This window comes from Scyliorhinus torazame, chromosome 4, assembly GCF_047496885.1.
Source record: "Scyliorhinus torazame isolate Kashiwa2021f chromosome 4, sScyTor2.1, whole genome shotgun sequence".
NCBI classification, from domain to species: Eukaryota; Metazoa; Chordata; class Chondrichthyes; order Carcharhiniformes; family Scyliorhinidae; genus Scyliorhinus; species Scyliorhinus torazame.
In genome coordinates, this window is record NC_092710.1 from 71,617,384 (window position 1) to 71,637,802 (window position 20,419).

At 56.1% G+C, this 20,419-nt stretch overlaps 1 protein-coding gene across 1 annotated transcript in view; it reads left to right on the forward strand.

Annotated features, from left to right (window-relative positions):
- The first annotated feature begins 2,500 nt into the window (after window positions 1–2,500).
- The window catches only part of LOC140411401 (uncharacterized), a 287,890-nt gene continuing 269,971 nt past the window's right edge, over window positions 2,501–20,419 (forward strand). Inside the window, exons 1-2 of the mRNA XM_072500509.1 lie at window positions 2,501–2,546; window positions 7,526–7,855. Of these exons, the coding sequence (XP_072356610.1) occupies window positions 2,501–2,546; window positions 7,526–7,855 (376 nt within the window). The remainder of the gene's footprint in view (window positions 2,547–7,525; window positions 7,856–20,419) is intronic.

The following is a 20,419-nucleotide window of genomic DNA, read 5'->3' on the forward strand; positions in this document are numbered from 1 at the left end:
GGGTGGGGTTTAGGTGTTAAGGGTGGGGTTTATGTGTTAAGGGTGGGCTTTATGTGTTAAGGGTGGGGTTTAGGTGTTAAGGGTGGGGTTTAGATTTTAAGGGTGGGGTTTAGGTGTTGAGGGTGGGGTTTGGGTGTTAAGGGTGGGGTTTGGGTGTTAAGGGTGGGGTTTAGGTGTTAAGGGTGGGGTTTAGATGTTAAGGGTGGGGTTTAGGTGTTAAGGGTGGGGTTTATGTGTTAAGGGTGGGGTTTATGTGTTAAGGGTGGGGTTTAGGTGTTAAGGGTGCGGTTTAGATTTTAAGGGTGGGGTTTAGGTGTTGAGGGTGGGGTTTGGGTTTTAAGGGTGGGGTTTGGGTGTTAAGGGTGGGGTCTAGGTGTTAAGGGTGGGGTTTAGATGTTAAGGGTGGGGTTTATGTGTTAAGGGTGGGGTTTAGGTGTTAAGGGTATTGTTTAGGTGTTAAGGGTGGGATTTAGGTGTTAAGGGTGGGGTTTAGGTGTTAAGGGTGGGGTTTAGGTGTTAAGGGTGGGGTTTATGTGTTAAGGGTGGGGTTTATGTGTTAAGGGTGGGGTTTAGGTGTTAAGGGTGGGGTTTAGATTTTAAGGGTGGGGTTTAGGTGTTGAGGGTGGGGTTTGGCTGTTAAGGGTGGGGTTTGGGTGTTAAGGGTGGGGTTTAGGTGTTAAGGGTGGGGTTTAGATGTTAAGGGTGGGGTTTAGGTGTTAAGGGTGGGGTTGATGTGTAAGGGTGGGGTTTAGGTGTTAAGGGTGGGGTTTGGGTGTTAAGGGTGGGGTTTAGGTGTAAGGGTGGGGTTTAGGTGTTGAGGGTGGGGTTTAGGTGTTGAGGGTGGGGTTTAGGTGTAAGGGTGGGGTTTGGGTGTTAAGGGTGGGGTTTAGGTGTAAGGGCGGGGTTTAGGTGTTAAGGGTGGGGTTTGGGTGTTAAGGGTGGGGTTTAGGTGTAAGGGTGGGGTTTGGGTGTTAAGGGTTGGGTTTAGGTGTAAGGGTGGGGTTTAGGTGTTAAGGGTGGGGTTTGGGTGTTAAGGGTGGGGTTTAGGTGTAAGGGCGGGGTTTAGGTGTTAAGGGTGGGGTTTGGGTGTTAAGGGTGGGGTTTAGGTGTAAGGGTGGGGTTTGGGTGTTAAGGGTGGGGTTTAGGTGTTAAGGGTGGGGTTTAGGTGTTAAGGGTGGGGTTTAGGTGTTGAGGGTGGGGTTTGGGTGTTAAGGGTGGGGTTTGGGTGTTAAGGGTGGGGTTTGGGTGTTAAGGGTGGGGTTTGGGTGTTAAGGGCGGGGTTTAGATGTTAAGGGTGGGGTTTGGGTGTTAAGGGTGGGGTTTAGGTGTTAAGGGTGGGGTTTAGGTGTTAAGGGTGGGGTTTAGGTGTTGAGGGTGGGGTTTGGGTGTTAAGGGTGGGGCTTGGGTGTTAAGGGTGGGGTTTGGGTGTTAAGGGCGGGGTTTAGATGTTAAGGGCGGGGTTTAGGTGTTAAGGGTGGGGTTTAGGTGTTAAGGGTGGGGTTTGGGTGTTAAGGGTTGGGTTTAGGTGTTAAGGGTGGGGTTTGGGTGTTAAGGGTGGGGTTTAGGTGTTAAGGGTGGGGTTTGGGTGTTAAGGGTGGGGTTTAGGTGTTAAGGGTGGGGTTTAGGTGTTAAGGGTGGGGTTTGGGTGTTAAGGGTGGGGTTTAGGTGTTGAGGGTGGGGTTTAGGTGTTAAGGGTGGGGTTTGGGTGTTAAGGGTGGGATTTAGGTGTTAAGGGTGGGGTTTGGGTGTTAAGGGTGGGGTTTAGGTGTTAAGGGTGGGGTTTAGGTGTTGAGGGTGGGGTTTAGGTGTTAAGGGTGGGGTTTGGGTGTTAAGGGTGGGGTTTGGGTGTTAAGGGTGGGGTTTGGGTGTTAAGGGTGGGGTTTGGGTGTTAAGGGTGGGGTTTGGGTGTTAAGGGTGGGGTTTGGGTGTTAAGGGTGGGGTTTGGGTGTTAAGGGTGGGGTTTGGGTGTTAAGGTTGGGGTTTAGGTGTTGAGGCTGGTGTTTAGATGTCAGGGCTGTGGTTCAGAGGTTAAGGGTTGGATTTAGAGTTTAAGGGTTGGGTTAGAGGTTAAGGTGTACAGGTTAAGGGTTGGATGTGGATGTTAGGGTTGTTGTTGGTGTTTTGGGGGAGGGGTGGGGGACGGAGTCACGTGTCCTCCACGCCCGCGTTCCCACTGACCGTTACTTCCAACACTCCGCACGCGCCCTTCCAACCGAAACCACCAGCTGGTGGGAGGAGCGGGAGGTCAGCCCCCCCCCCCCCCCCCCCCGAGCAGCCGTTTGACCCCACCCTTAACAGTTAAACCGTTTGACCACATGGGTGTGTGAGGCAGGTAGCCGAAGCCCTCTGATTGGCGAAGGCCCACGTAATCACGAGGCAATCGGCGCCTGGGCGCGATCTGATTGGCGGAGATGGACACGGGGGCGGGACGGGGGAGGGAGAGGTGGGCACTGATTGGCCGTATGTTGGTAGCCGTGGGAACGGTCGGCGTGGGAGGTGGATGGCGGCGGTGTTGGTCCTGGTTCACCTGATCCTCCTGTGGATGGGTACTTGTGGAGGGAAGGGGTACATGTGGAGGGAAGGGGACATGTGGAGGGAAGGGGGACATGTGGAGGGAAGGGGGACATGTGGAGGGAAGGGGACATGTGGAGGGAAGGGGGACATGTGGAGGGAAGGGGGACATGTGGAGGGAAGGGGACATGTGGAGGGAAGGGGGACATGTGGAGGGAAGGGGGACATGTGGAGGGAAGGGGGACATGTGGAGGGAAGGGGGACATGTGGAGGGAAGGGGACATGTGGAGGGAAGGGGGACATGTGGAGGGAAGGGGGACATGTGGAGGGAAGGGGGACATGTGGAGGGAAGGGGGACATGTGGAGGGAAGGGGACATGTGGAGGGAAGGGGGACATGTGGAGGGAAGGGGGACATGTGGAGGGAAGGGGACATGTGGAGGGAAGGGGGACATGTGGAGGGAAGGGGTACATGTGGAGGGAAGGGGACATGTGGAGGGAAGGGGGACATGTGGAGGGAAGGGGGACATGTGGAGGGAAGGGGACATGTGGAGGGAAGGGGGACATGTGGAGGGAAGGGGGACATGTGGAGGGAAGGGGACATGTGGAGGGAAGGGGGACATGTGGAGGGAAGGGGGACATGTGGAGGGAAGGGGGACATGTGGAGGGAAGGGGGACATGTGGAGGGAAGGGGACATGTGGAGGGAAGGGGGACATGTGGAGGGAAGGGGGACATGTGGAGGGAAGGGGGACATGTGGAGGGAAGGGGGACATGTGGAGGGAAGGGGACATGTGGAGGGAAGGGGGACATGTGGAGGGAAGGGGGACATGTGGAGGGAAGGGGACATGTGGAGGGAAGGGGGACATGTGGAGGGAAGGGGGACATGTGGAGGGAAGGGGACATGTGGAGGGAAGGGGGACATGTGGAGGGAAGGGGACATGTGGAGGGAAGGGGGACATGTGGAGGGAAGGGGGTCATGTGGAGGGAAGGGGGACATGTGGAGGGAAGGGGACATGTGGAGGGAAGGGGGACATGTGGAGGGAAGGGGACATGTGGAGGGAAGGGGGACATGTGGAGGGAAGGGGGACATGTGGAGGGAAGGGGACATGTGGAGGGAAGGGGGACATGTGGAGGGAAGGGGGACATGTGGAGGGAAGGGGGTCATGTGGAGGGAAGGGGGACATGTGGAGGGAAGGGGGACATGTGGAGGGAAGGGGACATGTGGAGGGAAGGGGACATGTGGAGGGAAGGGGGTCATGTGGAGGGAAGGGGACATGTGGAGGGAAGGGGGACATGTGGAGGGAAGGGGGACATGTGGAGGGAAGGGGACATGTGGAGGGAAGGGGGACATGTGGAGGGAAGGGGGACATGTGGAGGGAAGGGGACATGTGGAGGGAAGGGGGTCATGTGGAGGGAAGGGGGACATGTGGAGGGAAGGGGGACATGTGGAGGGAAGGGGACATGTGGAGGGAAGGGGACATGTGGAGGGAAGGGGGTCATGTGGAGGGAAGGGGACATGTGGAGGGAAGGGGGACATGTGGAGGGAAGGGGGTCATGTGGAGGGAAGGGGGACATGTGGAGGGAAGGGGGACATGTGGAGGGAAGGGGACATGTGGAGGGAAGGGGACATGTGGAGGGAAGGGGGTCATGTGGAGGGAAGGGGACATGTGGAGGGAAGGGGGACATGTGGAGGGAAGGGGGACATGTGGAGGGAAGGGGACATGTGGAGGGAAGGGGGACATGTGGAGGGAAGGGGGACATGTGGAGGGAAGGGGGTCATGTGGAGGGAAGGGGGACATGTGGAGGGAAGGGGACATGTGGAGGGAAGGGGGACATGTGGAGGGAAGGAGACATGTGGAGGGAGGGGTACATTGGAGGGAAGGAGACATGTGGAGGGAAGGGGGACATGTGGAGGGAGGGGTACATGTGGAGGGAAGGAGATATGTGGAGGGAAGGAGACATGTGGAGGGAAGGGGGACATGTGGAGGGAAGGGCACATGTGGAGGGAAGGGGACATGTGGAGGGAAGGAGACATGTGGAGGGACGGGTACATGTGGAGGGAAGGGGGACATGTGGAGGGAAGGAGACATGTGGAGGGAGGGGTACATGTGGAGGGATGGGGACATGTGGAGGGAAGGGTGCATGTGGAGGGAGGGGTACATGTGGAGGGAGGGGTGCATGTGGAGCGAGGAGTACATGTGGAGCGAGGGGTACATGTGGAGGGAGGGGTACATGTGGAGGGAGGGGTGCATGTGGAGGGAGGGGTACATGTGGAGCGAGGAGTACATGTGGAGCGAGGGGTGGGAGGAGTCCCGACTGGTCAGGACTGGTGAGGCCGGTAGAGTGCCTGCAGGAACGAAGGGTTAAGGCGAGAATTAGAGTTCCAGCAGGGAGGCATTGGGGAAGGGTAAAGGGCTATCAAGGGGAAGGGGGTCACAGGGCAGAGCAGTCTGAGGGCTCAACGCAGCTTCCAGGGGAGGTGACGATTCTCAAGTGGCATTGTGGGTCTCAGGGAGGGGAGAAGACTTGGGATTGTTCTCTGAAAGGGTGAAGCACAGGGCCTCGTGTAGGGTGGCAAGTCTTGAGAAGGACTCTCGGAGTGGAGGGGAGCGATCACAACAGAAGGGAGGGTGGGTCTTGGGGGAGAAGTCTCGGAGGGGAAGTGGGTTGGGCTCTCAAGGCAGGGGACAAGGGGTCGCGGGGTGGGAAGCGGTTTGTGTAGGGGTCTTGGTGGGAAGGGAGAGGAGTGGGGTCATGGGAACGCGAGGAGAGAAGAATATCAGGGTAAGGAAGTGGTCTCACGGGGAGAGGCAGGGTGTTATGGGGGTGAATGGGGTCTTGGGGAGGAATAATATCAAGGGAAAGGAGGAGGGAAGGAGAGGGTCTTGGTCTCATGGCAATGGGAGAAGGGATCTCGGGGAAAGGAAGGTGTCAGGGAGAAGTTGGAAGGGAGGAGGTCTCAGGGAGAAAGTGGGATGGCAGGCGTCTGGGAAGAGGAGGAGTCTGGGGGGAGGGAAGGAGGGGGGAGTGTAAGGGGAGTGTAAGAGGGGTCTGAGCTGGGAGGGGATGTGTTGGGTATAAGGGGGAGAGCTGAGGAGCGGGAGAGGTCCTGAGGGAGGAATGCAGTTTGAGGGAGAGTGAAGTGGACGGGAGGTGGATGACCCAAGTGGAATGGAAAGAGGGAGGACTGAAGGGAGTGGAGGGGAGGAGGCAGGGAAGCCTTGGGGGTTGGGAGGAATGGTCCAAGGCATCATAGGTTATTTGGGTCTGTGAGGGAGCTGGAGGTGAGTGTCTGAGGGAGGTTGGGCTTTGAAGGGAGGGAATGAGGTGGGTTTGAGGAGGGTTTATCAGGAACTGAAGGTACAGAAGTAGGTCTGAGGGGAGGAGGGGAAGGGAGTGGGCCTGAAGAAGAAGGGGACTGGTTTCCTGAGGGAGGCGAGCAGTCGGAGGAGACGGGGGAGCCCCAGGATGTAGGGGAAACGAGGATGGGTCTTTGAGGGACCTGAGTGTTGATGAAGGGGAGGAACCTGACAGTGACAGGAGAGGGTAGGGTGGGGAGGGTGAGGTGGGCAAGGTGTCGGAGGGTAAAGAAATGGGAGGATTCTGTGATGGAGGGCAGCGATCTGACAGAGATAGGCTGAGGAAGGATCTGAGAGAGGAGGCATCTGTTGGGAGTGAGGAGTCTGAGAGAAGGGGCTTTAATGAGATTGGAGGTTTTGAGGGGAAAAGGGGAAGGAAATGTTTGAGGGAGGAGTCTGAGGGAGCCTGAGTGCAGATGGCTCAGAGGGGGAGGGAGTACACTGGAGGGATCTGAGGGGGGAGGAGATTTGTCAGAGGGGAGGTGTGGATTGAGAGGGGATGAGACGAGTCTGCGGAGTCTGCACGTTCTCCCCGTGTCTGCGTGGGCTTCCTCCGGGTGCCCTGGTTTCCTCCCACAGTCCAAAGATGTGCAGGTTAGGTGGATTGGCCGTGATAAATTGCCCTTACTGAGTAAAAAGGTTGGGGTGGGGTTACTGGGTTACGGGGATAGGGTGAAGGTGTGGGCTTAGGTAGGGTGCTCTCTCCAAGGGCCGGTGCAAACTCGATGGGCCGAATAGCCTCCTTCTGCACTGTAAATTTTATGATTGTATGAGAGCGGCGGGAAGGCTCAGGAGAGTGTGGAAGGGGCTAAAAGGGGTTTGTGAGGGGTCTGTGGGGAGGGGGAGGATCTGAGAGGGGAAGGGAGTCATTTAAAGGGATATGCCTGAGGATGGAGAGAGTGGGTGGGGCATGTGAGGGAAGGGGAGCTATCTGAGGGGGATTGTCAAGAGACAATGTGTGTGAGGGGAACAAGGGATTGGTGAGGGGAGACACTCGAGTGGAAGGGAACCGGTCTGAGGAAGGGGATTAGTCAGAGGAAAGGCGAGGTTGGAAGGGGCAAGAGTTGTATGTGGAGGCAGAGAAAAGGAGGTGACTAAGGGGAGGGGAGAAGTCTGAAGGGGAGGGGATCAGTTGGAGGATAGCAGCAGTCTGAGTGGACAGCAGGGTAGTCTGAGGGGAGGGGTCTAAGGGTGAAGGGAGGAGTCTTCTGGGAGATGAGAGGATCTGAGAGGGGAGGGGAAAGTCTGAGGGGGGAATGGAAAGTCTGAGGGGGGAGGGGAGAAGTTGGACAAGAGGTGGGGCCTGAGTGCAGAGCAAGAGGGGTCCAAGGCGAGGAGAGAGGGGTCTGGAGGGTAAGGGGAGGATTCAGAGCGGAGTGGCCTGAAGGAAAGGGGTTGGTCAGAGGAGAAGCAGTTTGTGGGGGAGAGGGTATCTGAGAAAGCAGGGAGATGAGAGATCTGAGGGGGAAGTGGGGTCGGAAGGTAGTGTTCGGAAGGGAGAGGACTGAGGAGGGGGGGAAAGAGTCCCGGAGGGGAGGGGGAAGAGTCCGAGGGGAGGGGACTGACAGTGTCCAAAGGTTGGGGTGGCCCTGTGACCGAGCATTTCTTCATTAATCATCTTCCTCTCTCTCTCTCTCTCACTGTCCCCACTTCCAGGCCAGGCTTCGGTCATCTGGAACCCAACTCAGGTCATCAACGCCACCATTAAGAAGCCAATAGTTCTATCACCCAGACTGCGGGCACACCCTGAAATAATCCAGTGGGCATACCGCAAGACCAACTCGGACTCCTCGGTCACTCTCTGTGAGAAGCTGGGCAACAAGTCCAGAATTTGCCTGTCTCAGTTTGCCACCCGGATGAACCTGAACCATCTGTACGAACTCACAATCTTTTCCGTCCAACCTTCAGACTCAGGCCTCTATCGTGCGGTGGTCTGGTACATCTGGGATGAGACAGATCGTAATTTGATACAGCTTGCAGTCTATGGTGAGTGAAACCTCACCATCTCCCTAACCCCACAACCCAATCAGTAACGTCACAACGCACTCTCCACTCTCTGGCAATAAAAGCCCCCGGATTTAACCCGTGGCTTGCACTGAGGGAGTGCTGCACTCCCGGAGAGTCAGCACAGAGGGATTGCTGCACTGTCAGGGTTAGTACTGAGGTAGTTCTGCACTGTCAGAGGGTCAGTACTGAGGGAGTGCTGCACTATCAGAGGGTCAGTTCTGAGGTAGTTCTGCACTGTCAGAGGGTCAGTTCTGAGGTAGTTCTGCACTGTCAGAGGGTCAGTACTGAGGGAGTGCTGCACTATCAGATGGTCAGTACTGAGGGAGTGCTGCCCTGTCAAAAGGTCAGTGCTGAGGGAGCGCTGCACTGTCAAAGGGTCAGTACTGAGGTAGCTCTGCACTGTCAGAGGGTCAGTACTGAGGTAGCTCTGCACTGTCAGAGGGTCAGTACTGAGGGAGTGCTGCCCTGTCGAAAGGTCAGTGCTGAGGGAGCGCTGCACTGTGTCATGTGAGAGTACCTTTAAGAAATGGGTGCTTAAGAAATGTACCTTTAAGAGTTTATCAGTGATATCAGAGTGTGGGTGGAGCTGGGCTGTCTGTCAGCTTTTTACTTTCGTTTTCAGCTGTTTGCTGCAGGGTGTGTTTTAGTTTTGTTTTCGGTGTTGGAGCTGAAGCCAGACAGCAGGTGTACTGTTGATCTCTCTGCCCTGATTTGGTGAATTCAGAATTATAAATGTTCTCAGTCGTGAATGTAAACCTAATGTGCTTCTGGTAAAATGTGTTTTAAGTTTTATGGATGTTAAAAGGAAAGCTTAAAGGATTAATTAGTGTTGTATTCTTTGGGGGTTGTATTTGAATTAATGGTTGCTAAGATTTTTTTTTTTCAATTTAAAGTACCCAATTCATTTTTTCCAATTAAGGGGCAATTTAGCGTGGCCAATCCACCTACCCTGCACATCTTTGGGTTGTGGGGGCAAAACCCACGCAAACACGGGGAGAATGTGCAAACTCCACACGGACAGTGACCCAGAGCCGAGATCGAACCTGGGACCTCGGCGCTGTGAGGCAGCAGTGCTACTCACTGTGCCAGCGTGCTGCCGTTAATGGTTGCTAAGATGTTCACTGTATGTTTTAAAAAGGTTAACTTCAGTTCATAGAATAAACATTATTTTGCTTAAAAAAATACTTTTTCTTTTCTGCTGTACCACACCTGTAGAGTGGGCCGTGTGCTCCTCATACCACAATCGATTAAAAGTTGTGGGACAGATGAACTCCATGATACATTTTGGGGTTCTCCATACCCTGGCCCATAACAACTGGCAGAGGTGTACGACTGAGGTTGTGTTGCAGTCTCAGAAGCGCAGTGCTAAGGTAGTGCTGCACTGTCAGACGGTCAGTCCTGAGGGAGCGCTGCACTGACAGTACTGAGGGAATGCAGCACTGTCGGAGGGTCAGTACTGAGGGAGTGCTGCAATCTCAGAGAGTCAGTACTGAGGGAGTGCTGCACTGTCAGAGGGTCAGTTCTGAGGGAGTGCTGCACTGTCAGAGAGTCAGTACTGAGGGAGTGCTGCACTGTCAGAGGGTCAGTACTGAGGGAGTGCTGCATTGTCAGAGGAGCAGTGCTGAGGGAATGCTGCACTGTCAGAGGGTCAGTACTGAGGGAGCGCTGTGCTGCCAAAGGGTCAGTGCTGAATGAATGCTGCACTGTCAGAGGGTCAGTACTGAGGAAGTGCTACACTGTCAGAGGGTCAGTACTGAGGGAGTGCTGTACTGTCAGAGGGCCAGTACTGAGGAAATGATGCACTGTCAGAGGGTCAGTACTGAGGGAGCGCTGCACTGTCAGAGAGTCAGTACTGAGGGAGCGCTGCACTGTCAGAGAGTCAGTACTGAGGGAGTGCTGCACTGTCAGAGGGTCAGTACTGAGGGAGTGCCGCACTGTCAGAGGAGCAGTGCTGAGGGAATGCTGCACTGTCAGAGGATCAGTACTGAGGAAGTGCTGCACTGTCAGAGGGTCAGTACTGAGGGAGTGCTGTACTGTCAGAGGGCCAGTACTGAGGAAATGATGCACTGTCAGAGGGTCAGTACTGACGGAGTGCTGCACTGTCAGAGGGTCAGTAAGAGGGTCAGTACTGAGGGAGTGCTGCACTGTCAGAGGGTCTGTACTGAGGGAGTGCTGCACTGCTGTCAGAGGGTCAGTACTGAGGGAGGGAGTGCTGCACTGTCAGAGGGTCAGTACTGAGGGATTGCTGCACTGTCAGAGGGTCAGTACTGAGGGAGTGCTGCACTGTCAGAGAGTCAGTACTGACGGAGTGCTGCACTGTCAGAGGGTCAGTGCTGGGGGAGTGCTGCACTGTCAGAGGGTCAGTACTGAGGGAGTTCTGCACTGTCAGAGGGTCAGTACTGAGGGAGTACTGCACTGTCAGAGGGTCAGTACTGAGGGAGCGCTGCACTGTCAGAGGGTCACTACTGACGGAGTGCTGCATTGTCAGAGGTCAGTACTGAGAGAGTGCTGCACTGTCAGAGGGTCAGTACTGAGGGAGCGCTGTGCTGCCAAAGGGTCAGTGCTGAATGAATGCTGCACTGTCAGAGGGTCAGTACTGAGGAAGTGCTACACTGTCAGAGGGTCAGTACTGAGGGAGTGCTGTACTGTCAGAGGGCCAGTACTGAGGAAATGATGCACTGTCAGAGGGTCAGTACTGACGGAGTGCTGCACTGTCAGAGGGTCAGTAAGAGGGTCAGTACTGAGGGAGTGCTGCACTGTCAGAGGGTCTGTACTGAGGGAGTGCTGCACTGCTGTCAGAGGGTCAGTACTGAGGGAGGGAGTGCTGCACTGTCAGAGGGTCAGTACTGAGGGATTGCTGCACTGTCAGAGGGTCAGTACTGAGGGAGTGCTGCACTGTCAGAGAGTCAGTACTGAGGGAGTGCTGCACTGTCAGAGGGTCAGTGCTGGGGGAGTGCTGCACTGTCAGAGGGTCAGTACTGAGGGAGTTCTGCACTGTCAGAGGGTCAGTACTGAGGGAGTACTGCACTGTCAGAGGGTCAGTACTGAGGGAGCGCTGCACTGTCAGAGGGTCACTACTGACGGAGTGCTGCATTGTCAGAGGTCAGTACTGAGAGAGTGCTGCACTGTCAGAGGGTCAGTACTCAGGGAGTGCTGCACTGTCAGAGGGTCAGTACTGAGGGAGTGCTGCACTGTCAGTGAGTCAGTACTGAGGGAGTGCTGCACTGTCAGAGGGTCAGTACTGAGGGAGCCTCCGCTGCACTGCTAGAGGGTCAGTACTGAGGGAGTTCTGCACTGACAGAGGGTCAGTGCTGGGGGAGTTCTGCACTGTCAGAGGGTCAGTACGGAGGGAGTTCTGCACTGACAGAGGGTCAGTGCTGGGGGAGCGCTGCATTTGCCAGAGTTGTGTCTTTCAGATAGGGCATTGATCAAAGGCTCCACCTATTTCTCGGGTGGATCTAAAAGCTCCAGCAATAGCAATGTAGAGCAGAGGTGTCCTCTCCAGTATCCAATCCAGGATTTGTCCCTCAATCAACAACCCTAAAAGAAGTTTGGGTATCACATTCCCATTGATGGATCTTGCTGTGCAGATATTGAATGCCATATGAAAACGGTTATTACAGTTGAAAAGTACTTACTTGGTGTGAAATGCTTTGAAACACTCTTGAGGTGATGAGAGATGCAGTAGAACAGTAAGTCTTTTCCCATGCTCGCCCGCCCATTCACTGTGGTCCTGTCTAATGTTTTTTCCTCAATTAACAATTTCACGTTAGAATGTCACAATCTAACCTGCCTCCACCACACAGACAGTCAATTCATTCCTGATCCCACCCACTCTCTACCTGAAAAGCTTCCCTCCTCCTGTCACACCTCATCCATTTCCCACTCACTCTGAACTGGTGTTCTTTAGTGCTTTACTTTTCCGCCAGCAGGCACACTTTCTCCCGATGCGCCCTGTCCAAACCCATTATGATTTTGAACACTTCGATCAAGTCTCCTCGTGACAATCTCTCAACACTGAAGTAGTGTTTGTTCTGTTGACTCTCAGTTTAAACGCTGTGGTAGTCACCACTGTTGTATCATATTGTATATACAGCACTGCATACGAGGGTATTACGTACGGGTGTAGATCCCTGCCTGCTGGCTCCGCCCAGTTGTCGAGTATAAATGTGTGTGCTCTCCGAACTGCAGCCATTTCGGCAGCAACTGTAGGAGGCAACACATCTCTGTGTAAAAAAGCCTAGATTACTCTCTACTCTCGTCTCATCGCAATTGATAGTGCATCAATTTATTACACATAGATTTTCCAAAGATGGATCTCCGCATCAAGCCGGATTGCCTGCAGCTGCATCCTCAAGCAGATAACGCCAAAAAGGACTTTGCACATTGGCTAGCTTGCTTTGAAGCATACATCGGATCTGCGATAGACCCAATCTCAGAAGCACAGAAGCTCCAGATTCTGTAACGCGACTGAGCTCCGATGTCTTTCCCCTCATCCAGGACACGCCTACCTACACAGAGGCCATGGCGTTACTGAAGGAGAGCTACGCTCAGCAGACCAACAAGATCTACGCCAGGCACCTCCTGTCCACGCAGCATCAACTTCCCGGTGAGTCTGGAAGATTTCTGGCGTGCCCTGCTCGTCCTGGTGAGAGACTGTGATTGCCAGGCCGTTTCGGCCGCTGAACATTCCAACCTGCTAATGAGAGACACGTTCATTACGGGCATAGGATCGGCCTACAACCGCCAGCGCCTCTTAGAAGGGGCTACGCTTGACCTCGCGGCGACCAAGAAACTACCGCTCTCGCTCACAGTCGCCTCACGCAACGTACAGGCGTATGCGCCCGACCGCACGGCCCACCCCTCCTGGGCAACGTGGACCCTGCCAGCGGCCACCCCATCGTGGACCCCATCAGCGACCGCCCCAACCAACCCCACGCCTGCGCTGCGCGGCAGCAAACCAACCCCGTGGGACCCAAATGCTACTTCTGCGGACAGACAAAACACCCTCGACAGCGCTGCCCGGAGCGGAGCGCGCTCTGCAAGGCCTGCGGGAAGAAAGGACATTTCGCTGCAGTGTGCCAGGCCCGCTCAATCGCCGCAATTGTCCCTGCACCCCCGGCGTGCGGCCAGTGGGCACCGCTATCTTCCTCGCCTCAGACCACGTGCGGCCCATGGGCGCCGCCATCTCGTTCCCCTCACAACACGTGCGTCCCGTGGGCGCCGCCATCTTGCCTGCCTCACAACCAATGGGCGGAGCCATCTTGCCTGCCCCAGGACACGTGCGGCCCGTGGGCGCCGCCATCTTCCCCGCCTCAGGACCCCTGCCCGTCGGGCACCTCATCGGGCCGCTCATCGCCTGCAACCGCCGACGACCAGCCGCGTCTCGCCACCGTCACGATCGACCAGTCCCGACCGCACAACCTCGCGATCGCGTCGACAGAGGTGAAGGTCGACGGCATGAGATATCCTGCCTTCTGGGCTCCGGGAGTACTGAGAGCTTAATCCACCCCGATACGGAAAGGCGCTGCTCCCTCGCGGTACATGCCATTAACCAAAGAATCTCCCTGGCCTCTGGATCCCACTCGGTGGTGATCGGGGGGTACTGCATCGCCACCCTCACCATCCAGGGCATAGAGTTCAGCGGCTTCCGGCTCTACGTCCTCCCCAAACTCTGCGCGGCCTTGCTACTCGGCCTGGTAGCACGGTAGCATTGTGGATAGCACAAATGCTTCACAGCTCCAGGGTCCCAGGTTCGATTCCGGCTTGGGTCACTGTCTGTGCGGAGTCTGCACATCCTCGCCGTGTGTGCGTGGGTTTCCTCCGGGTGCTCCGGTTTCCTCCCACAGTCCAAAGATGTGTGGGTTAGGTGGATTGGCCGTGATAAATTGCCCTTCGTGACCAAAATTGCCCTTGGTGTTGGGTGGGGTTATTGGGTTATGGGGATAGGGTGGAGGTGTGGACCTTGGGTAGGGTGCTCTTTCCAAGAGCCGGTGCAGACTCGATGGGCCGAATGGCCTCCTTCTGCACTGTAAATTCTATGATAATCTATGATAATCACCCCTTACTGTATGCGGTCTCACGACCCTTAAGGTCGACCCGCCTTCTCTGTTTGCAAACCTCACCCCGGATTGCAAACCCGTCACCACCAGGAGCAGACGGTACAGCGCCCAGGACAGGACCTTCATCAGGTCTGAGGTCCAGCGGCTGCTGCGGGAAGGTATCATCGAGGCCAGCAACTGCCCCTGGAGAGCCCAAGTGGTAGTGGTGAAAACTGGGGAGAAAAACAGGATGGTCGTTGACGACAGTCAGACCATCAATCGGTACACGCAGCTCGAGGCGTACCCCCTGCCATGCATATCTGATGTGGTCAATCAGATTACACAATACCGGGTCTTCTCGACAGTGGATCTGAAATCTGCCTACCACCAGCTCCCCATTCGCAAGGCACCGCATTTGAAGCGGACGGCCGCCTTTACCATTTCCTTAGGGTTCCCTTCGGTGTCACTAACGGGGTCTCGGTCTTCCAACGGGAGATGGACCGAATTGTTGACCGGTACGGATTGCGGGCCATTTTCCCGTACCTGGATAACGTCACCGTCTGCGGCCACGACCAGCAGGACCACGGCGCTAACCTTTCCAAATTTCTCCAAACTGCCAAACTCCTCAACCTAACCTACAACAAGGAGAAGTGTGTGTTCAGCACAAACCGATTAGCCATCCTCGGCTATGTGGTTCAGAACGGAGTTCTAGGGCCTGACCGCAATCGCATGCGCCCCCTCATGGATCTCCCCCTTCCCCACTGCCCCAAAACCCTCAAACGATGCCTGGGGTTCTTTTCGCACTACGCCCAGTGGGTTCCTAACTAGGCAGACAAGGCCCGCCCACCCATCCACTCCACCAGTTTCCCACTGACGGCCGAGGCTCGCCAGGTCTTCAATCGTATCAAGGCCGACATTGCCAAGGCCGCGATGCACGCGATCGACGAGACGCTCCCCTTCCAAGTCGAGAGCGATGCACCAGGCAGGCAGGCCCGTGTCATTCTTTTCCCGCACCCTCCATGCCTCCGAAATTCGGCACTCCTCCGTCGAAAAGGAGGCCCGTTGAAGCTGTGTGGCATTGGAGGCAATACCTGGCCGGCAGGAGATTCACTCTCCTCACAGACCAACGGTCGGTTGCCTTCATGTTGAACAACACACAGCGAGGTAAGATCAAAAATGATAAAATCTTGCGGTGGAGGTTCGAGCTCTCCCCCTTTAATTATGAGATTTTGTATCGCACCAGTACATTTAATGAGCCCCCCCGATGTCCTGTCCCGAGGTACATGTGCCAGCGCACAAGTGGACCGACTCCGGACCTTGCACGACGATCTCTGTCACCCAGGGGTCACCCGCTTTTATCACTTCATTAAGGCCCGCAATCTGCCCTATTCCGTCGAGGAAGTCAGGGCTATCACCAGAGACTGCCAGGTCAGCGCGGAGTGTAAACCGCACTTCTACCGGCCTGACCATGCGTGCCTGGTGAAGGCCTCCCGCCCCTTTGAACGCCTCAGTGTGGACTTCAAAGGGCCCCTCCTCTCCACTGACCGCAACACGTATTTTCTCAATGTGGTCGATGAATATTCCTGATTCCCCTTCGCCATCCCATGCCCCGAAATGACGTCTGCCACCGTCATCAAAGCCCTCAACACCATCTTCGCTCTGTTCGGTTTCCCCGCCTACGTCCACAGCGACCGGGGATCCTCATTTATGAACGATGAGCTGCGCCAGTACCTGCTCAACAGGGGCATTGCCTCGAGCAGGACGACCAGCTACAACCCCAGGGGAAACGGGCAGGTGGAGCGGGAGAATGGGACGGTCTGGAAGGCCGTCCAGCTGGCCCTGCGGTCCAGAAATCTCCCGGCCTCCCGCTGGCAGGACGTCCTCCCCGACGCACTTCAATCCATTCGGTCGCTCCTGTGCATCGCGACTAACGAAACCCCCCATAAACGTCTCTTTGCCTTCCCCAGGAAGTCCACCTCCGGGGTTTCACTCCCGAAGTGGCTGGCAGCGGCAGGACCCGTTCTCCTCCACAAGCACGTGCGGCTCCACAAGGCGGATCCGTTGGTTGATAGGATACAACTACTCCACGCAAACCCGCAGTACGGCTACGTAGCTGAGGTACCCCCAATAATGACGCTTCGAGATTAAACTGTAAAGAAGACTTTATTAGACTAATAACTATGCTAGAGCTAGAGACGAGAGCTGACTGTTACACAGACCATGAGGCAGCCCTTTATGTATGGCTCCCAGATGGGCGGAGCCAGAGGCGGAGTCCCCAGGGTTCCAAGCCCGGTCTTAAAGGCGACATCACCTTACATGATGAGAAGGCAGTAACCGTTAATCACATTCACCCCCTGTTCAAAAAAGAGTCCGGCGGGGGTGAAGTGCCATCATAGGTCCATCCGTCTCGGTGGCCGGATCGTCCTCCTCGCCCTCCTCAATACGGGCGATGGTGCGGCGGGCACGGACGTCCCGGTTGAGGGCACATCCGGGAGCACAGCGGTCGGAGCTTCGGTCCGGGTCGGGGCAGGGGAACTAGGCAGGGCCGGGGGTAGCGGTGCCGGCGCCGGCGGGGTGTGTAAAGAGGGGGCACGGTGGGGCTCACCAACGGGTGGTAGGGCCGGAAGGGGGTGTGTTGTAGGGGGCGACGGGTCCTGCAGGGGCGCGGCGCGGGAAGGGGCGTCTGTGGTGGAGGATCCAGCGGGTGCCAGATCGCGGAGGGAAACCGTATCTTGCCTGCCGTCGGAGTACTCCACGTAGGCGTAACTGGGGTTGGCGTGGAGCAGTTGGACCTTTTCAACTAGGGGGTCCTCGCGTGCCTCCGGAGAAGAACAGGTCCCGGAGCCATCAGCCAAGGTGGAAGCGAGACCCCGGAGGTAGACTTCCTGGGGAAGAGAAACAATCGGTTGTGAGGGGTCTCATTCGTGGCCGTGCAGAGGAGTGACCTAATAGAGTGTAGGGCATCGGGTAGTACCTCCTGCCAGCGGGTGGTTGGGAGATTTCTCGAACTCAGGGCCAGAAGGACAGCCTTCCACACTGTCACGTTCTCCCTTTCCACCTGCCCGTTTCCCCGCGGGTTATAACTGGTCGTTCTGCTCAAGGCGATGCCTTTGCTGAGCAGATACCGACGCAGTTCATCGCTCATGAACGATGTACCCCGGTCGCTGTGGATATAAGCAGGGAAACCGAACAGGGTGAAGATGCTGTGCAGTGCCTTAATCACCGTGGCTGAGGTCATGTCGGGGCAGGAAATGGCGAATGGGAAACGGGAGAACTCATCGATAACAGTGAGGAAATAGGCATAACAGTTGGTGGACGGGAGAGGCCCCTTGAAGTTCACGCTCAGTCGCTCAAAGGGGCCCGAGGCCTTCACGAGCCGAACCTTGTCCTGCCGATAGAAGTGCGGTTTGCACTCTGCACAGACTTGGCAGGCCCTGACCATGGCCTTGACCTCCTTGGTTGAGTAAGATAGGTTGCGGGACTTGATGAAATGGACGAGCCGGGTAACCCCCGGGTGGCAGAGGTCATTGTGGATGGCTTGCAGGTGGTCCTCCTGCGCGTTGGCGCATGTGCCGCGGGACAGGGCATCTGGGGGCTCGTTGAGCTCCCCTGGACGATACTCGATATCGTACGAGTAGGTGGAGAGTTCGATCCTCCACCTCAAAATTTTATCGTTTTTTATTTTGCCCCGTTGCGTGTTATCGAACATATAGGCGACCGACCGTTGGTCGGTGACGAGGGTAAACCTCCTACCGGCTAGGTAGTGTCTCCAGCGTCGTACAGCCTCCACAATGGCTTGTGTCTCCTTTTTGACTGCAGAGTGTCGAACCTCGGAGGCGGTGAGGGTTCGGGAGAAGAACGCTCCTGGTCTGCCTCCTTGATTGAGGGTAGCAGCCAGGGCGATGTCTGATGCATCGCTCTCTACCTGGAAAGGGATGGTTTCGTCCACCGCGTGCATGGCGGCCTTGAGGATGTCGGCCTTGATGCGGTTGAAGGCCAATTGAGCCTCAGCCGAGAGGGGAAAAGTGGTGGTCTTTAGGAGTGGTCGGCATTTGTCCGCATACTTGGGGACCCACTGGGCGTAATAGGAGAAATGCCCCAAGCACCGGGGGAGAGGGAGTTCCTTAAGGGGGCGCATGCGGTCGGGGTCGGGACCTAGGACCCCGTCTTCCACGACATAGCCAAGGATGGCCAGCCGGGTGGTGTGGAAAACGCATTTGCCCTCGTTATAGGTCAGGTTAAGGGCTCGGGCGGTCTGGAGGAACTTTTTGAGGTTAGCGTCATGGCCGCAGATGGTGACATTGTCCAAGTACGGGTATGCAGCCCACAAACCGTACTGGTCCACCATTTGGTCCATCGCCCTTTGAAAGGCGGAGACCCTATTTGTGACACCAAAGAGGACCCCGAGGAAGTGGAAGAGCCGACCGGCTGCTTCATAGGCAGTATAGGGGCGGTCTTTTGGTCAGATGGGGAACTTGTGGTAGGCGGATTTGATGTCGACCGTGGAAAAGACTCGGTATTTGGCGATCCGATTTACCATTTCCGCGATGCGAGGAAGGGGGTACGCATCAAGCTGCGTGAATCGGTTTATGGTCTGGCTATAATCCACGACCATCCGTTTCTTCTCCCCGGACCGGACTACCACCACTTGCGCTCTCCAAGGGCTGTTGCTAGCCTCGATGACCCCCCTCTCCCAGTAAACGCTGGACCTCTGACTTGATAAAAGCCATATCTTGGGCACTGTAGCGCCGGCTCCTGGTGGCGACGGGCTTACAGTCGGGAGTGAGGTTAGCGAATAGCGAGGGGGGTGCGACTTTCAGTGTCGCAAGGCAGCACACCGTGAGGGGGGGGCAAGGGTCCGCCGAACTTCAGTGTCAGGCTTCGGTGGCTGCACTGGAAATCCAGTCCGAGCAGCAGGGGGGGCACAGAGGTGAGGGAGGATATAAAATTTGAAACGGGTGTATTTGGCACCCTGGATCGAGAGATCCACAATACAGTACCCCGTGATTTGTACCGAGTGGGACCCAGATGCGAGGGCTATGGTTTGGGATGTGGGCTGGGTGCGTAGGGAGCAGCGCCTTACCGTTTCGGGGTGGATAAAGCTCTTCGTGCTCCCGGAGTCGAAGAGGCATGCAGTGTCGTGCCCGTTGACCTGGACCTGCATCATGGAGTTCTGCAGGTGTTTTGGCCGAGTTTGATCGAGGGTGATCGCACCCAGTCGCGGGTAGTCGGAGTCGTAAAATGGCCGCTGCCGTTGGTCGCACGTGTCGGGTCGAGAAGATGGCCGCCAACCAGGTGGCCGCTCCCATGATTCGCACGAGGCTGATGACGCGTCAGAAGAGGACGTGTCGGGTCGGTGCGCAGCAGCATTGCGAGGCCTGCGGGCCTGAGAGCCTGATTTTCGGGCCGGCTGTTCTTTGTTTTGCTGGCCCCTGGGTCTGGCCAGGCAGACCCTCGCAAAGTGCCCTTTTTTCCCGCAGTCGCTGCAGATCGCGGAGCGGGCTGGGCAGCGTGGGCGTGGGTGCTGGCCCTGCCCGCAGAAGTAGCAAGGTGTGCCCCCATGGTGAGCGGGTCGCCGCGTGGCGCAGGCCTGTAATACGGGCGAGTCTGAGGAAGTCGCTTCCTCATAAGTCGTCGCCTTTTCGAGCGTGGCGGAGATTCTGTGACTCACCCGGGCGTGGAGTAGACGCAGCTTGCGTGGCCCCAGGATGGGAGTCTCTGCGGAGTCCAGGTAGGCTTCGAAGCACCGCAGCCAGTATTAAAAAATGTCCTTTGCCTCCGGCGTTCGTGCTTCCAGATTGAGCTTCTCTGGTTTTAGGCCTGCGTCCATCCTGAATCTAGTTTAGCCTAATAAATTGAGGTACCCTCAATAATGATGCTTAGAGATTAAACTATAAAGAAGGCTTTATTAGGCTAATAACTATGCTACAGATTTGGACGAGAGCTGACTGCTATACAGACCATGAGGCAGGCCTTTATGTATGGCTCCCAGATGGGCGGAGCCAGAGGCGGAGTCCCCAAGGTTCCACGCCTGGTCTTAAAGGGGACATCACCTTACATGATGATAAGGCAGTAACCGTTCATCACACTCTCAGTCCCTCTCTCTCAGGGAAATATCTGCACACTGACTGGTGTCTCAGTCCTCTCTCTCAGATATCTGCACACAGACTGGTGTCTCTCAGTCCCTCTCTCTCAGGGTGATATCTGTACACTGACTGGTGTTTCTCAGTCTCTCTCTCTCATGGAGATATCTGTACACTGACTGGTGTCTCTCAGTCCTTCCCTCTCAGGCAGATATCTGTACACTGACTGGTGTCTCTCAGCTCCTCTATCACAAGGAGATATCTATACAATGACTGGTATCTCTCAGTCTGTCTCTCAGGGAGATATCTGTACACTGACTGGTGTCTCTCAGTCTCTCTCTCTCAGGGAGATATCTGTACACTGACTGGTGTCTCTCAGTCTCTCTCACTCAGGGAGATATTTTTACATTGACTGGTGT